This window comes from Leucoraja erinacea, chromosome 29, assembly GCF_028641065.1.
Source record: "Leucoraja erinacea ecotype New England chromosome 29, Leri_hhj_1, whole genome shotgun sequence".
Taxonomy (NCBI): domain Eukaryota; kingdom Metazoa; phylum Chordata; class Chondrichthyes; order Rajiformes; family Rajidae; genus Leucoraja; species Leucoraja erinaceus.
The window spans coordinates 10,284,671-10,304,205 of NC_073405.1; the positions used below are offsets into that span (position 1 = coordinate 10,284,671).

Sequence of the window (19,535 nt, forward strand, 5' to 3'; positions counted from 1 at the left end):
TGTTTCGATAAGATCCCCTCTCATCCTTCTAAATTCCAGTGAACACAAGCCCAGTCTTTCCAATCTTTCCTCATATGACAGTCCCGCCATCCCAGGGATCAATCTGGTGAACCTATGCTGCACTGCCTCAATAGCAAGGACGTCCTTCCTCAAATTAGGAGACCAAAACTGCACACAATACACCAGATGTGGTCTCACCAGGGCACTGTACAACAGCAGAAGGACCTCTTTACTCCTATACTCAAATCCTCTCTTTATGAAGGCCAACATGCCATTAGCTTTCTTCATTGCCTGCTGTACCTGCTTGTTTACTTTCAGTGACTGGTGTACAAGGACACCCAAGTCTCGTTGCACTTCCCTTTTTCCTAATCTGACGCCATTGAGATAATAATCTGTCTCCTTGTTCTTGCCGTCAAAGTGGATAACTTCACATTTATCCATGTACATTATACTACTTCTGCCATGCATCTGCCCACTCACTCAACCTGTCCAAGTGACCCTGCAACCTCCTAGCATGCTCTTCGCAGTTCACACTGCCACTCAACTTTGTGTCATCTGCAAATTTGCTAGTGTTATTTTTAATCCCATCATCTGAATCATTAATATATATTGTAAATAGTTGCGACCCCAGCACCGAGCCTTGCGGCCCTCCTCTCGCCACTGCCTGACATTCTGACAGGGACCTGTTTATTCCTACTCTTGTTTCCTTTGTATCTCTATCCGTGCCAATACCCCACCCCCAATACCATGTGCTCTCATTTTGCCCACTAATCTCCTGCGTGAGACATTATCAAAGGCTTCCTGAAAGTCCAGATACACTACATCCACTGGCTCTCCTTCATCCATTTTACTTGTCACATCCTCAAAAAATTCCAGAAGATTAGTCAAGCAGGATTTCCCCTTCATAAATCCACGCTGACTTGGGCCAATCCTTTTACTGCTATCGAAATGTGCCGCTATTGCTTTAATAATTGACTCTGATTATTTAATAATGGAAGGGCCTTTTCCCCCCGCTGTATCTCCAAACTAAACTAAACTAAAAACCCAGGTTTTATTATAACGGAGCATCCTTTACCGTTAGCAACGTTGCTCTTGCTTTTTAAAATGTTGAAATCTTTTGAGTGTCAAGTTGTTCAAAAATTAATCAATAAAAATGAAATCTGGGATTTGGAAACCAAGTGAATAATTCAAGCAACTGTATATCTCCTTAAACCTTGGGCTGTGAGGTTGGCCATGTAGGGGCCAAGAAGCAAAAACTTAATTGATGAATTCAACCTTAAATCAAGGGGAAAAAACTGGAGAAGATAGATTGGATTAAATGGAGCAAGGAGCGGCTTTAAAGAAAATACAAAATAAACATTTTAAAATCTTCAATACCAATTAAAACCATGTGGCTCTAGCCATATAAAGAGTGTAGGAAGGAACTGCAGACACTGGTTTAAACCAAAAATAGATACAAAAAGTTTAAACTGTTTAAAAGTTTAAACTGGTTTAAACCAAAGATAGATACAAAAAGCTGGAGTAATTCAGCGGAACAGGCAGCATCTCTGAAGAGAAGGAATGGGTGACGTTTTGAGTCGAGACCCTTCTTCAGACTGGTTAGGGATAAGGGAAACGAGAAGTCTCTCGTTCTAACTTTACCTCTTGTTTCCCTTATCCATAACCAGCCTGAAGAAGGGTCTCGACCCGAAACGTCACCCATTCCTTCTCTCCAGAGATGCTGCCTGGGTCATATAAATAGTCTCTGCAAGAATCAAAATAGATCTTGATTTTATCCATGGAACCATATGTAGAATTGATGTGCTTTAATGCATTGAGTTTTGTACCTACCATGCAAATCGAACAGTTTTACGCCTTTTACACAGCACAGTGGCGTAGCAGTTGAGTTGCTGCCTTCAGCGCCAGAGACCCGGTACGATCATGACTATGGGTTAGCACGTTCTCTCGATGAGTGTGTGGGTTTTCTCTGGGTGCACTGGTTTTCTCCCACATTCCAAAGACATGCAGGTTTGCAGGCTAATTGGCTTCTGTAAATGATCCCTGGTGTGTAGGTGGCGAAACTGGGATAGCATAGAACAAGTGTGAGTGGGTTATTGTTGGTCGGTGCGTACTCGGCGATCTGAAGGGCCTGTTTCCACACTGTGTCATTAAACTAAACTATGTCTAAACTAAACTAAACTAAACTAAACTAGACTGGACAAGACTAAACTAAACTAGACTAAACTAAACTAATGTGTAGGAAGGAACTGCAGATGCTAGTTCACACCTAAGATAGGCACAAAATGTTGGAGAAACTCAGCGGGACAGGCAGCATCGTGGGAGAGAAGGAATGGGTGACATTTCGGGTCGAGACCCTTCTTCAGACAAACCAAACGAAACGATGGGATTTCGATGACAAGTCGTGTTTCTGCGCTAAATCAACAGTGGAGTGGTGAAATTCACACAGAAAACATTGTTCTCGACTTCAACAGTGCAGTTGTCCCTCAGCTGAGGTTCTGGACCATTTGCGTATAATAACAAGCACCATTACCTGCAAGATTAGTCTGACAGCGAGTTCTAGGCTATCGTGGTCGTGATAAATGACCAACTCCGCCTAATTATTATTCCTGGGCCTGAGCAGGAGCTCAAAGTCAAAGAAGCATTCATTCATCTTTGCAGAACTTTCAAAGTGACAAAGGAATTGGATTAGGGCTGGGCCACACAGACTAATGGCCGTGCTTACACGTATCTCAGTCTACTAATGAACACACATTACACTTCACACACCCAAGCCTGTTTATATTAAACATGCAGTTCCTGAGAACAGCCAGTTCTGCAATGGACCGTATGGCAAAAAATGTCAAGGTCCATGATGTGCATGGATTTAGTTTAGTTTAGTTTTGAGACGTGGAGCATGAAAACCGTTTCCATGCCGACCATCGATCACATCATTCACATTAACTCTATGATATCATACTTTCTCATCCAGAGGGCCAATTAACCTACAAATGGTACGTCTTTGGGATGTGGGAGGAAACCCACACAGTCACAGGGAGAATGAGCAAACTCCGTATAGACAACACCCGTAGTCAGTACTGAACCAGGGTCTCTGGCAATCTGAGATGGCAACTCTACCAGCTGTGCCACTGTGCCGATTTCTTGCACCATCGTTTCTACTTTCTAAATATTGATCTCATTCATGCACGGTTAATGACTACAATGTTGTGGTGTTCAATCACATTATAAGAAGAAAATATCAGCAGTTTAGGACCTTACCACTGACATTATTTAGGTGAACATTCATAATGTTGATTTGAATAGTATCAAGGTCAGGCTACACTTGGAATAATATGTACTGTTCTGGCCTCCACATATTTCGGGACGGTGGCACAGCTGGTAGAGCTGCTGTGACCACGTGGGTTTCCTCCAGGCACTCTGGTTTCCTCCCGCATCACAAAGACGTGCGGTTTGTGAGTTAGTCGGCCATGATGTGTGGGGAGTGGATGGGAAAGTGGGATAACATAGAACTAGCGTGAATGGGTTATCGACGGATAGCATGGACTCCGTGGGCCGAAGGGCCTGCTTCCATGTTTTATCTTTCTATCAAACAATTCAATTTATAATCATGATCTAAAGCGGATGGTGAAGTAACAATCTGAGGTTCATTTAAAATTGAATTGGATGATATGATAGAAAGGTTTATGGGCACCTCTTGACTCTGGAGGAAAGCCTCTTCATTTAAAGTTATCTTCTGATCTTTTGCAATCGCAATGCTCTGTGCAGTTCCATCTGTCTGTAAACCCCCTGGCAGTTCTTTGTTCTTTTCTCTTGTAATTCAATTATAAGGAAGTGAACAAGTAAACTTGTCAAACCGAGGAACAGTTAACTTGTCACTCATGGGGATTAGAAGTAGAACTGCAGGTACCGGTTCGCAAAGAAGAGCACAAAGTGCTGGAGTAATTCAGCAGGTCCGGCAGCATCACTGGAAAACATGGATAGGTGACGTTTCGGGTCAGGAGCTTGCATCAGACTGATTTTAGGGGAGGAGGGGAGAAAGCTGGAAGAGAAGAGAGGAGGGGCAGGACAAAGCCAGGCCGCTAACAGGTGAACACAGGTGAGGGAGCGGGGGAGGGGGGGGGGGGGTTGTGGGGGATGGGGGTCGATGGTTGGACAAAGGCCAGTGATTAATGAAAGCAGAAGATTTTTGACAAAAGGATTGAAGAGTTGTGAATTATGAAGTCGGAGGAAGGGGGAGGGGCGAGGGGGAGAAATAGGTGCAAATCCAGGTAGGGCACAATGGAGGGGAGGGGGTGTGAGGGAGAAAGGGTAAGGGGAGGAAGGGGTTTGTTAGAGGTTACCTAAAATTGTAGAATTCAATGTTCATACCATTGAGTTGTGAGCTACGAAGGTCGGAGATGAGTCTGGAGATTTCTGCACATAAGGCCTTGTGCCAAGTGCTGGAAAATGGATGAGTATACAGTGGATGAGTACTTGATGGTCACGTTGCTACGGTGGGCCAAAAGGCCTGTTTCGTTGCTGTATAACGCTGTGACTATGAACTTTACAACAATTAATGATGAGGCAGGCAACTAAACGCTGTTTTTTATCAAGCTAATGGAGCAGCAGATTAATTTGGACAGTGGGCTACTCACGTGAACTAGCTGCATCATTAGTGCATAAATAATATTCAATGTTATCTTTCTTGCCATATTGTTGGCAGCACAAATTGGCCTTCGTTTAAACAGCCTGCAGTGCAGGGAAGCTTAGAGCATCACACTGTCAATATCCCACAGGGCACAGAGATACCTATAAAGGCAAGGCAAGGCTTGGGGCCACTAATTGAGTTTATTTTAGTTTAGTTTAGAGATACAGTGTGGAAGCAGGCCCTTCAGCTCACTGAGTCCCCGCCGACCAGCGATCCCCGCAACCTAACGTTATCCTACACACACCAGGGACAATTTACAATTTGACCAAGATAATTAACCTACAAACCTGTGCGTCTTTGTAGTGTAGGAGGAAACCAGAGGGAAAACCTGGGGAAAACCCATGCATCTCATGGGGAGAAGGTACAGACAAGCATCCATAGTCAGGATCGAACCCGGGTCTCTGACGCTGTAAGGCAGCAACTCTACCACTGCGCCAACCTACATCCTCAAATTCTGATGTTGTACATCTGTAACGTGCCATCAGAATAGAAAGGCTGAGCGAATGAAATGCACTTTTGATTGAATTGAAAGATTCACCAGGGAAACAGACTCTTCGGCCCGCTGAGTTCACACCAACCATTGATTGCCCGTTCACAATAGTTCACTCTCATCCGCTCCCTACACACTACACGCAATTTTACACAGGCCAAAAAAGTGAGCAGGCCCCGCTGGACGGAGCTCCAACACTGGCGATCCTCGACAGAATCCCAAGCTCCGCGCTGCGCCTGCTGCTGAAGCTCTGGGGCGGTCTCCGGTAGGAAAGGCCGCGCCAATCCAATTGGTAGGCCGCGAGGGGGGCGAAGATGCCACACGGAGAAAAGACACACCTCTGTCCAGGTAAGTGACTGAAAAACGGTCTCCCCCTATTCCCCCCCCCCCTCCCACATAAGACATACTGAGAAACATTAGAACATACATTTAGACGCACTAAAAATAACAAAAAAGGTGGAAGGACTGACGAGGTGCTGGCGAAGCAGCCACTGCCACCCAACAAACCTGTACATGTTCGAAGTGTTGGAGGAAACCGAAGTTCTTGAAGAAACTCCGCGCAGGTCGCGGGGAGAACGTAGCAACTTAGTATAGACAAGCACCTGTAGTCAGGATCGAACCCGGGTCTCTGGCGCTGTGAGGCAGCAACTCTACCGCTGCGCCAGTATGTTTACAGACTATCCGAATCCCAGATATTGTTGGAGGTATGGTATTTTAGACCAGATGTTACAATATGCAAAAGCACCCCGGCTGTCGAAATGAATGTATAAAGAAAATAACCCCACGCCTTATTCTCCAAGAAAAACATAGGTTTTTCTGAGAAGATAATCCTTCCGTTTCAATTGACAACATCACTCATTCAATGCAGTTTATGGCCCTTCTCCTTGTTTAAAAAAAAAATCACATGGGTGGGGAGAGAAATGAAGCAGGTATATCATCACTTTTTTTTATTTTTTTCCGTTTTTGTCTTTTTATTTCTGTACGTTTTTCCTATTTCTTTTACTTACCCACTCTTCGACTACACTCATTTAGTAGTTTAGGGGTTCTATTCTTACACATCCACTTCCTCTTTCATTCTCTTTCTTTCTTGTTCTTTCTCTCTTTTTCTATTTCATCTTAGCTAAAATTAAAATTGAAGCTGTATAATAAATGTATTATGTCATGTGCCGCGGTTTATACTTTTGTACACTGCTTCTAATAAAAAAAAATCAAAAAAAAAATCATATCTCATCGCCAATGAAGCAATCTTGGATTTTTCCAACCATATGTAAAGCCCTGCAAAGATGAAGGACACTTTTTGGAAGATGGGTTCAGTTTTAGGTATTCAGACCAAACCTATACAGATGATACCCGCATTACGATGCGCTTGAGATCCCCGAAAACCATCCGTGATACAAAGCCACATCACCGGCCCCTACGAGAACTGTGTCTTTTGGATGCACCGCAGACATGGCTTTTATTGCACCCGTGTTACGGTGATTGATTTATTAAATTATTTTGATGATTATATCTGTACATATTGTATTTACGGGCCTGTTACGTTGCTGTCAGTAAGAAGCTCGTTGATCTGTTGGCGGGACACATGACAACTAAACACTGAAGGAGGGCCCCGACCTGAAACGTCACCTATCCACGTTCTCCAGAGATGTTGCGGGCCGACCCCACCGAGTTACTCCAACACTTTGTGTCTTTCTTTGACAATTAAACACTCTTGACTTGACTTGTCAAGAACATGTGAGTTGAAAATAAATTAACACATCAATTCAGTGCAAGTGAATTTTTATTCCGTATCTCAGAGGTTTTGGTGGTGAATTGTGAATTCTAAAAGGATGAATGCCTCTAACGCCAAGCTGAGGTAACGCAGCAGTTGCATGGAGTGCAGTGGAACAGCAGAGCAAATTGTGTAGTGTTGCCGCTGCCAGGAGCAAATATGATGAGATCATTATCACTCCTCTATAAAATTCACTCATGAGCAGCCGCCCTTGTAACAGTCTGGTGCCAGATTGCCAGCGGATTGAACTGTAAAAATTATACTCTAAAGTCTTGAGACCTAAAACATTGTCTGTCCATACCCTCCACAGATGCTGCCTGGCCAGCTGAGTTACTCCAACACTTTGCGTTTTGCTCAAGATCCCAGCATCTACAGTTCCTTGTGACTCTGTAGTCATATTCTGAGGTCAATTGCAGATTAATTGCTGGGATGACACTGTAGAATTGTCAGATCTTTGTAATTCTTAGTCTGTGAAGAGTCACAGTATCAGCATCTCAAATATCCAGTAGTAAGGTGGAGGCACAAAACACAAAGTGCTGAACGAACTCAGTTGGTCAGGCAGCATCTACGGAAGACGTCTACAGGTGGCATTTCGTGTCAGGACCCTTCTTTAGACCCAATGTCACAATAGACAATAGATAATAGACAATAGGTGCAGGAGCAGGCCATTTGGCCCTTCGAGCCAGCACCGCTATTCAATATGATCATGGCTGATCATCCCCAATCGGTACCCAGTTCCTGCCTTCTCCCCATATCCCCTGACTCCGCTATTTCTAAGAGCCCTATCTAGCTCTCTCTTGAAAACATCCAGAGAACCTGCCCCCACCGCCCTCTGAGGCAGAGAATTCCACAAACTCACCACTCTCTGTGAGAAAAAGTGTTTCCTCGTCTCCGTTCTAAATGGCTTACTCCTTATTCTTAAAATCACCCGACTAATCCCTCCACGGAATCAGCCTGAAGAAGGGTCCCGACCAGAAATGTTGCCTGTCCATTCCCACCCCAGATGCTACCTGGCCCACTGAGTTCCCCCTGCACTAGTTAGTATTTTACACAGTGGTAATCTACAAGGTTTCAATCTTCAAACCTTGATTTGAATGTTGCAGCTATATTGTGAAATCTATTGTGAAATGTGAAAATAGGATGTGGCCAGGACTCGATGAAGTTGTCAGGACTAGAGGATCTGAGCCAAAGGGAGGCATTGGGAAGGAGGGGAATTTAGTCCTCGGAGTGCAGAAGGATCAGCAGCGATATATGAGTGTATAAAATCATAAGGGGTATAGATAGAGTAAATACATTGTGTCTTTTTTCCAGGGTTGCAAAATTAAGAACTGGAAGGCATAGGTTTAAGGTGAGAGAGGGGAGATTTAATAGGAAACTGAAGGGCAACTGTTTTTACACAGAGGGTAATAGGTGTATGGAACGAGCTTCCGGAGGAGGTAGTTGAGGCAGGTACTATTGTACCATTTGAAAAGCATTTGGACAGATACATGATAGGAAAGGATTATGGGCCAAAGGTGGGGAAATGGGACCAGCATAGATGGGACATCTTGGAGAGTGTGGACGAGTTGGGCCGAAGGGCCTGATTCTGTGCAGCATGACTATGACTTCAAGTGTGATGAGCGTTTGATAGATTCAATATGAAACAAAGCATTGCAAATATGTTCATGCATTTACACCGAATGTGATGAAGTTGCTGTGACTTTGTAATCCATTTGTCCTCCCATCTCTCCTGCAGCTTGGTTCATACTGTCCGTACACTCCTAGCTGCTAGCCATCTGACTTTTCTTCAGTAGTGCATGCAGGTACGAAGTTCTCTCCATTGATTCAAGATGGCACCCAAGCCAGTCAACTCTGCGTGTGCTGGTCGCAGACGTGGATCTGCAATCACGCATCTGCAATCGCTCCACTCTATTAAATCTGTACTCCATCAGATTCCCATTATTCCCTTTGCCATGTATCTGTACACCGTGGATGGCTGAATTGTAATCACGTATTGTCGTTCCGCTGACGGGTTAGCACGCAACAAAAGCTTTTCACTGCATACGCGACTGTAAACCAAACTCAAAACTCAAACTCAGATTATTTGGATTTCATACTTGTAACAATACTCTTACTAGACTGACCACAAACAGTTTGCCTCCAACAGCAGGTTGGGCCGAAGGGCCTGTTTCCATGCTGTACGGCTCTATGAGTTGGAAATATATATTAGATAAGCATGAGGTTGACTTAAACAAGATTGGCCTTGATGCATGTGTTCAAGAAGGAACTGCAGCGCAAAATTTCAGTAATGTCAAGCCTTTGACTCAATGCATTAGCTCAGAAGTGAAGTTCGGAAACACGTTGGGGAAATTTGCAAAAGTCTGGCACCGATGAGGATTTACTGACTTAAAACATGAACTGTTTCTTTCTTAATGGAACACCACCTGTCCTGCTGAGTATTTGCAAATGTCTCTATTTTGTTTTAAGCAATTTCACATTACTTCCTTATCCAGACCTTCCTCGGAGTCTGATAATAAACGCTGCCATTGTGTTTTATCAATGGATCTCTCTGGACTTGTAGATATGCTGTAGAATAAATCTTCTGTGCTCCTGCAGTTAGAACGGATCTCAAAGACTTGCTTTGGCCAAAAATAATGGCACAATGTAAACAAACCATATTGTCCCAGACCACAGGTTTGATACTAACATCAAGTATGGCAGAAGATATTATGCCAATGTTGGCAGTAAAATTAACCTCCCATAACTAATATGCTTTTTTACTGCTGCATTATCAAGAAACAATTGGCGCATTTGTCTCATACCTCAATCACAAGCTAATTAACTGTTTAGTTTTTAGTTTAGTACAGCGTGGAAACAGGCCCTTCGGCCCCCCAGTGTTCATTAACACTACCCTACACACACTCTAGGGCCAATTTACACTTATACCAAGTATACAAACCCAAGCCAATTAACCTACAAACCTGTATGTCTTTGGAGTGTGGGCGGAAACCGAAGATCTCGGAGAAAGCCCAAGTGGTCACGGGGAGAACGTACAAACTCCACACAGACAGCACCAATAGTCAGGATCGAACATGGGTCACTGGCGCTGCAAGTGCTGGAAGGCAGCAACTCTACCGCTGTGCCACCGTTGCTATATTTATAAACGTCCTTCAGTTTGCAAGCACCATAGTCTTTATTTATTCAAGATTCTGTATTTATATACTTCAGTTCAACCAAAGAATAATATCTGTTTATAAAATATCATCTACATTTAACAGAAACATCTTATCGCCCACATGCCAGATAGAGACTGTATACCATTTGTGTAAGAAATGGAGATACAGTACTTTATAGTTGGCAATTGTGTATGTGCCTTCACCTCCCTTCATTTCATTTCAATGTACGACCCTTCTATCATGAGCACAGCCTGTCGTGTATTCCACCCTTGACACATCTGTTCTGATCAATCTAGAGTCGTGTCAATTGTACAGCACTGTGGTAGAGACAAGTGAATTGCTATAAAACATAGAACACGGAACAGTACAGCACAAGAACAGGATCTTCAGTCCACAATGTCTGTGCCGAGATTACCTGCCTGCAAGTAATCAATATCCCTCCATTCCCTGCGTATCCACATGCCTATCCAAAAGTCTCTTGAATGCCACTATCGTATCTGCCTCCACCACCCAACCCTGGCAGCGCGTTCCAGGCACTCACTATGTAAAACACTTGCCCCACACATCTCCTTTAAACTTTGCTCATCTGTAATTCTTTAATGTGTCGTACAAAACTAATAGTTACAGATGTAATATCATTTGGGGGATATTACAAATAAGAAATCTGAGCACAACGATGATTTTCCAATCTTTAATAGATTTTAAAAGAACTGCAAACTACTATTTTTTCCAGGTATTTTCTAAAAGTCCCTCAAGTACTTTAGGTTGGGTTTTTAAAGAGGATTGTCAAGAAATTTGATTGCATAATGTTGCTCACTTCATCGAATATCACTGCACCTTAATTGGCACAAGTGACAATAAAAAAAACGTTGAACCTTTGAAAGTCATTTTTCTTCAGAGCAAATGTAATGTGAACATGTGCAAGTTATTTTGTGCAATTTTCACAATTCAACCCGGGGCTTCTTGACATGAATAAAGTTTACGTCCCTGTCATGGTTTATGGGTTGCAGTGCATCTGATGAAACCATTCATGTATCATTGCAGGGGAACTTGGATCATGCATCACAGTAAGGTTCATTGCTGAAAATTCCAGGGATAACCTGATTTAGTTTAGTCAAGATTTGAGATACAGCGCGGAAACAGGCCCTTCGACCCACTAAGTCCGCACCAACCAGCGATCCCCGCACATTAACCCAACACACACACTAGGGAGAGTTTACATTTATACCAAGCCAATTAACCTACAAACCTGTACGTCTTTGGTATACGGAAAGAAACCGAAGATCTTGGAGCAAACCCACGCGATCATGGGGAGAACGTGCAAACTCCGTACAGACAGCACCTGGAGTCAGGTCTGAACCCGGATCTCTGGCACCTTCGGCCCACCAAGTCCACACCAACCAGCGATCACCCGCACACTAGTTCTATGTCCTGCACACTAGTGACAATTTACAGAAGCCAATTAACCTACAAACCTGCACGGGTTTGCAATGTGGGTGGAAACCGGAGCACACATACAAAACCCACGAGGTCCGAGGGTGAATGCTACAGCATCCACACAGGCAGCATCCATTGACAGGATCGAACCAGGGTCTCTGGTGCTGTAAGGCCGCTGTGCCACTGAGGTCTTCCCAACTTCCCAGTGAAGTGGTGGACTGCAAAACCTTCAGATAATCCCTTCTGTCCCGTACATCCTTCTGCCACCACACAACCCAGGACTCTGGCACAATGAGGCAGCAGTCCTACCAGCTGTGCCACTGCGCCACCTCTAATGTATCTGTGATGATAGAATGGATTCGGATGCTGAGAGGATAATGAACCTTCAAATCCGCACGTCTTTGGGATGTGGGTGGAAATCGGAGCACCTGTAGGAAACCCCACACAGTCACACGGAGAACGTGCAAACTCCACACAGACAACACCTGAGATCAGGCTCAAACCCGGGTTTCTGGCACCCAGCAGCTGGACCACTGTGCTACCATTGTTGATGCTACAGATATAAATCAACCTCTGGGTCATTCACGAGACACTGGGTCCAATGACTGGAGCAGTCACCAGCTTTCCCTCACATCTCATTTATTCTAAGCTAGACAGGAAATGCTGGAGTAACTCAGCGGGACAGGCAGCATCTCTGGAGAAGGAATGGGTGACGTTTCGGGTCAAGACCCTTCTTCAGACTTCTATAGTTCAGTCTGCAGAAGGGTCTCCATCTCAAACGTCACCCATTCCCAGAGATTCTGCCTGTCCCGCTGAGTTACTCCAGCGATTTTGTGTCTATCTTCGGTTTTAAACCAGCATCTGCAATTCCTTACTACACATCTCATTCGACCTTTTGGGTGAACCCGAGTTTATAGGCCGGTGTGTTTTCAACATAAAATCTTTTATTACGTATAACGGCGTCAGAGATAAAATATTACACTCTCTGCCTCTTTGTTGTGTAGTCCTGTTCGCCATAATTAGAAAAAAAAAATCAATATCAGAGCCAGCCTCTCCGACAAAAAAAAATACATGCTTGTCAGCATTAGAAGCCACGGCTTTTTGCATCACCAGCAGATGAAGCCAAATGTTTTGCTTTCTTAGAGAAAATACTTGTCTGTACTATTGTACCGGGTCTTCTGTGCATGGTTGCAGTTCACTGATCAGGCCAGCTCTGCATGTAAATAATTCATAACTGCAACAGGCAGCAACTAATCTCATTGCCGACAAGACATTTGATTCCATTAAACAATGTGCAGGTCAGCCATTGCTTATCGAGTCCCGCGCTTCAATAAATAACGAGCCGGTTTATTTTTACTTCATTCCTTTATTTTGCTGCTCTAAACCGGGGGGGAGAGCAGAATCCTGACCCAGATCATTTGCGGAAACAGACTCTGTCTGTCTGCTCTCTCCACATAATTCAAGCCCCCCCAGTCCCACTAACATTTTTGTGTGTCTTTTCTACACTCTCACCAGTGTGCTGCCAATTGTTCTGAGATAATTCACTGGTTAAAAATACTACGCAGTCATCTCAGCCGCCCTGCAATCCGTCTGAAGAAGGGTTCCGACCTGAAACGTCACCTATCCGTGTTCTCCTGGGATGCTGAGATACTGCAACATTTTGTGCCTTTCTCAGGTCATCTCACCACATTGCCACTGAATTCATTCTAGTCAACTCAATGGAACTGGATTTCGAAAGCAGAATCCAATAAATTGCATCCTAATCCCCCCCTAACCATGGTCCATTCAACCATTATGGGATTGAAGACACATGTATCCAGATATAAATACATACAGATCTTCTGCACATAGTTCGTCTTGTCTTAGCAAAGTAAATGATCTTTTCTAATTTGATCGATTGAAATGACTGAAAGATACGGTACGGAAACAGTCCCTTTGACCCACTGAGTCCAGGACGGTGATCGATCACCCGTTCAGGAGCAATTTACAGAGGGCCAATAAACCTACATACCCCAACGTATTTGGGATGTGGGAGGAAACTGGAACACCCGGTGAAAATGCACACTGTCGCATGGAGAACGTGCACACTCCACAAAGACAGCATCCAAGGTCAGGATCAAACCCGGGTCTCTGGTGCTATGAGGCAGCAGCACTACCAGCTGCATCACTGTGCCGCCTCCAACGTATTTATGATTATGGAATCGATTTTCTGCTGGTGACTGTGATAATTCTCAAGGCCACATGTCCCCATGTGTTATGTCATGCACCAAGGAAGGTTTTTGTAGACACCAGCATGGTGGTGCAGCAGTAGAGTTGTTGCCTTACAGCAACAGAGACCCGGGTTGGATCCTGACTACAGGTGCTTGTCTGTACAGAGTTTTTATGTTCTCCCCGTGACCTGTTCGGATTTTCTCCGGGTGCTGGTTTTCTCCCACATCTCCAAAGATGCACAGGTTTGTTGGTCAATTGGCTTAGTATATAATGAAAAATTGTCCCCAATGTGTATAGAATGGAGTTAGTGTGCAGGGATCAGCGGGCCGAAGCGCCTGTTTCTGAGCTGTATCTCTAAACTAAACCGTTGTGCATTTAGATGTTTGTTAATCAATGGTGTGCTCTGTATAATAATGGCATGGTAGATGAGCAGGGACATGGAAGTATTATTTGAGCGGCAATATTAGCTGTTCAAACTATATTTATCTAAGCATGGTGCGTTTGGGCAGTAACATGCCAAATGCTGTGGGTTTTGAGATGGCTGGTATTTACTGAAGAAGGATCTCGACCCGAAACATCACCCATTCCTTCTCTCCAGAGATGCTGCCTGTCCCGCTGAGTTACTCCAGCTTTTTGTGTCAACTTTAACCTCACAGTGTTAATGGTTTTTCCCATGCCATATGTGGCAATGATTGTGCGTTAAGGGATACTTGTGTGAAAGACATCTGATTTGAATCTCTACATCTCTTGATGAACTAAACCTGATCATAGCCTGTGATGTGTCCGCAAACAGACAGGAGAGTGAGCTGTACTTTTCATGAAACGGAATAAAGCACGGATGGGCTAGGCAGTCAGAACTTGTTTTCCCCAGGGTGAAAATGTCAAAAAATAGAGGGCACAGTTTTAAGATGAGAGGGGCAAAGCATAACGAAGATGTGCGGGAAAAACGTTACAGAGAGTGATGAGCGCCTGAAGGCAGATATGATTGTGGTGTTTGAGAGGCTGTCAGACTGGCACATTGATATGTAGGGAATGGATTTGGATCACATGAAGATGATTTAGTGGCATCACATTTGGCAAGGTTATTGTGGGCCAAAGGGGCTGTTCCTCTGTTGTACTGTTCTATATTCTATGAAGACTTTAGATGAAAGTTACAAATTGCAAGTTATAGTAACTAGCCAACATGCAGATCAGATGGACGGTATCCAGCGGGCATCTAAGTTGTTAGAATGGTCAGTTGTGAAAATCCTGCATCTTCGTCACGCCAAGGTTTCCTTTAATAAAAATACTTACCTCCTTGAGAGGAAGGCTGAGGAGTACGATACGGAAACCTTGAAGAGTCCTAAGGATCCTGAAGGTTTATTCAGTAAAGTACAAACAACAAGTGTAATTTCTCACTATATCATTGAAGTCAGGTCTGGTCTGGTCTGGTCTGGTCTGGTCTGGTCTGGTCTGGTCTGGTCTGGTCTGGTCTGGTCCGGACTGGTCTGGTCCGGTCTGGTCTGGTCTGGTCTGGTCTGGTCTTGTCTGGGCAACAATAAAACTGGTTGGACGACAGGACTGGTTTAGAGGTGAACCAGCCCAATGTAAACATTAGTTCATAAGTCATGGGAGCAGAAGTAGGCCATTTGGCCCATCTACTCCGCCATTCAATCATGGCTGACCTATCTTTGCTCTCTCAACCCCATTCTCCTGCCTTCTCCCCGTAGCCCTTGCCGCCCTTACCAACATCTGCCGTACCTTTCATCTCTACCGTGGAGGATTTTAAATCCTGTCGGCCCACTCTTCCGGCTGGTCATCAGCGTACAGTGTGAGCAGTCACGTACAGGAGGAAGGACGAGAAGAGGGAAACAAAATTAGTGACAGCAAAGTTTAGCTTGTACATAAAATAAAGGTTGTATCTGCACACAATGAACACAAGACAGGAAACGACCATTTAATCTTGTAATACCCTCAGCAATGCCATACTGTTTATTTCATCGTAATGAAGGAACATGTCTGCATTTAGCATATCGCTGCTAAACAGCATTGCACATCACTTTTCATTTAAATATGGTTGTCTTAATTAAAGGAAAGAAATAATATTTATGTGGCACACTTCGTAGGATCCCCATAAAACTAATTCCATTTGATGTTTCACTTGGAAGTCTGTCGCCCCCACTTTGCTGGAAGGTTCACCAGCTCAAACTATTAGCAATTAGTCATTTTTAAAATAAATAATTCCTACCATTGACTCTTTAAGATTAATTTGAAGACTAATATGTTTGCTGTGCTGGCTTTGTGTTCCAAGGCTAACTAGGCTAACAACCAAACGTACCCAACATAATGTGTATGCTATGACTTAAAGATGATTAGATTATTTCCCATCCGATATATGCATTTCACCTGCCTTACTATCCATGTTTAATTTTCTCTGATGCTTTTTCTTATCACACTCTGCAATACCAACCCTGTCCCTATAAAACAAAACTAAAGGATTAATCTGTCTAGGAAAAAAAAGACTCATCTTTAAATTATAAAAATAAGCTTTGATATAATAACTGTGAACAATATGCTTGCCTCATATAGTCACTTTGCATACGTAAAGCCTATATATATATATTTTTTGATATATGACAGGCTGACCCCAAGTGCAATGTGGGTGAGTTGAAAGAGCACGGGTTGTTATGGACAATTGTTCGCTGATCTTTGAAGAAATATACACCTGATATTTACAGTGGTTGGTGGACATTTGCTTTCAGACCTGACGATTCTCACTCAGATCACATCCACTGAACCAGGGAAGACATCTTGCGGTTCTATTGTGACAGCGATTGTTTCCAGATTTGGAAAATTGGAAAAATTGAGACATTTCCTTTAATATTTCACAACAGTCCTTTCACCAGGACTTGAGAACTAACCAATCATTTGCTCTCCCAAGACACTTGGACGGTTACATGGATAGGAAAGGTTTTGAGGTATCGTACCTGCCTCACCTACCACCTCTGGCAGCTCATTCCATATACCCGCCACCCTCTGAGTGAAAAAGTTGCCCCACAGTTTTTGTATTAAATCTTGCCCTTCTCACCTTAAACCTCTGTCCCTTTCTTTTTGATTCCCCTGCCCCAACGTAACAAAACTTTGTGCATTCGCCCTCTCTATTTCCCCCTTGATTTTATCATTCCCCCTCATGTTATTTTTTTCTCTCTCGTTGTTTAATACTATTGATGAGGATTTGCCCTGGTAAGATTTGTTGGCAAATACTTCATTTATTCATTGTACAACTGATAATTTTAAGCCTCATAATAGGATATTATTTTCATATGTTTGTCAGAAACTCTTTTAGGCATATTATGTTAAACAATCCGGTTATTATAAAAAGATGAATGCCCAGGTTGGAATAATGGAAAGAAGTTGAAATAAACACAAAGTATTTGCTTGATAATTATCTTTTCTTTTCATTTGCTCTTAATAATTTCATGCTTTTTGCTAACCTAACTGCTGTACTTTAATTTGTGGGCAAGCATACAATGAATGGTAGCTATCCTTTCTATTTTTCACTGCAAGCAAATACAACTCGATCAACTGCCTCATGCACCAGAGGCCCCAGTTTAAACCTGACCTCACATTCTGGCTGTGTGGAGTTTGCACTTTTTCTGTGACTGCGTGGGTTTTTATCAGGTGCTCCGGTTTCCTCCCACACCCCAAATGACATGCAGATTTTTAGGTTAATTTTTAGGTTTAGGACTCTCTAAATAGCCCGTTAATTGTGTTAAGGAAGATGTTGCAAAAATGCAATAACATGGATCTAGTGAGACCAGGTGATAGATGGTCGGAGTGCACTCAGTGGGCTGATGGGCCTGTTGCCTTGCTGCATCTTGCAATCCGCCAGTCAACTTAGAATGAAACATTAGCCACCCCCTCAATTTTAATTATAGAAATGTATTTTTTAATGGTGCTGACCAAAGCAGATGAAATGGGTTGAAATAGAGCAGATTAACTTGCTGACATGTGCAAAGGATACAATGATTTCCCATCATAGTGTGGAAATAAAAGATGAAGAGGGATAGGTTTACTTTGCTTAAATGTAGGCAGCCACGGCAGTTTGCTACAAAGCTATAAGCAAACCACCAGACCCATTGAGTGCCTTAGTACTTCCACACACATTCACACACAAACCATTCATTGTGATTTCCCATCTTACTGGAGTGGAGTGATCAAAGGGGGAGAGAATATAGAAGAGTACAGCACAGGAAAAGGCCCTTCGGCCCACAATGTCTCTGCTGACCATTATGTCAAATCAAACTAGCCCGATCTGCCTGCACATGATCAGTGATTGTTCCCTGCCTGCCTGTATACATGCCTCTGTAACTTTGTTTATGTATCTGCTTGTATGCTTTCTGCTCACAGTTGACCTCATACATGTCCAGATTAAACTCTATCAAACATTTCTCCAGCCATATCTCCAACTGATCTATATATTCTGCTGCATCCTTTGACAACCTTCATCACTCTCCACAGCTCCAACAGTCTTCTGCCAATGTATTAAGCAACCCTTCTACATTTGTGTCCAAACCATTGACATAGACGCCACAAACAAGAAGGGGTGGGCAAGGATTACGATGAGGATGCAGGTAGTTGATTGAGTAGAGAGAGAGGGGGAGAGCGGATTCAGAGGGAATGATCCGGTGGGTGGAATGCGGAGGGGAAATTTGGGGCTTAAAGTGGCGTGGATAAACAATGGAAAATACTGCGGGGATGGAGGTTAGTGAGATGTTTGGGACATGGTGGAAGATTCAGAAGAGTTGGGAAAAATAATTGTAGCGGTTTGGGAACAGACATGGGTTATGATGATCAGGAGCAAATGGGTTAAGGAGCGGAATGAACAAGAAGCAGGTTTTTTTGGGGGGGAGATACGGTTGGGGTCAGGATGTTGACCAGATGATCAAATGATCAAATTGCTGTAGATTGATCGGAGGGAAAGCAGTGTGGGCTTGGGGTGAGATTCAAGGACCCATGAAGGATATCAGAGAGAAATCAGAAGAGAGTGAATCCGTCTCTGGGCTTGGAATGTTTTGGGGGAGGTTTTTTTTTTAACAGAAAGCAGGAACGTACCTTAAGGAAAAGTGACCATCTTGGAAAAGTGACCATCTTGGAAAAGCCTTCACTGCTGGTCTCACCGGCAACAGTCTTTAAATCTTTGTGGGGATGGGGTGGACAGTGATGGTGGAACCCCATTGTCCAAGGCTGACATTGTTAGTCGTTGAGTTTATATCATGTAGACAATCATGCAAGTGACTGCTGTACAACAGCTGGTATCACTACAAGTCCAGGGACCTCTATGTATGTGTATGGCACACACACATAGAGGACCTCATTACCTCTGGAGGAGAGCTAAGCAGTACTCAATCACGTTTGACAATCCACTTAACTTTTTTTCATGCTTGTGAACCCAGGTAAAATTACAGCTAAACTGCTGTAATTTAACCCTGCCAAGGAAAACATCTGAGTCTGTAGAAGCGTCCCGACCCAAAGCATCGTTTGTCCATTCCCTCCACAGATGCTGCATGGCCCGCTGACTTCCTCCAGCCCTTTGTGTTTTGTCCAAGATCAAATCACAGCTTAGAAGGAATTGCACACTTCTTCGTTGTGTGCTAGCTGGACCATTAAGATGCAGTCAGTTGCGGAAGGGGAGGGTGGGGGTAGTTAGTTATCAATATGAGAAGCCACTGAATTGAAGATTGATTGCCACACTGTTACCCTCCCAACCTTACAGATGCTCAGCCGTTATTTTGTGAACCAAAGACG

At 43.6% G+C, this 19,535-nt stretch overlaps 1 protein-coding gene across 3 annotated transcripts in view; it reads right to left on the reverse strand.

Moving 5' to 3' along the window:
- Positions 1 to 19,535, reverse strand: part of LOC129711147 (hepatocyte nuclear factor 6-like) — a 90,787-nt gene that overhangs the window by 13,003 nt on the left and 58,249 nt on the right. Inside the window, exon 3 of one of the 3 annotated variants that reach the window (XM_055658586.1) lies at positions 15,489 to 15,539. The exons of 1 other annotated variant lie outside the window; for it this stretch is intronic. In XM_055658586.1, the coding sequence (XP_055514561.1) occupies positions 15,489 to 15,539 (51 nt within the window). Of the gene's footprint in view, positions 1 to 9,865; positions 15,540 to 19,535 lie in introns of those variants that run through there. One more of the 3 variants, XM_055658585.1, reaches the window with a different exon arrangement.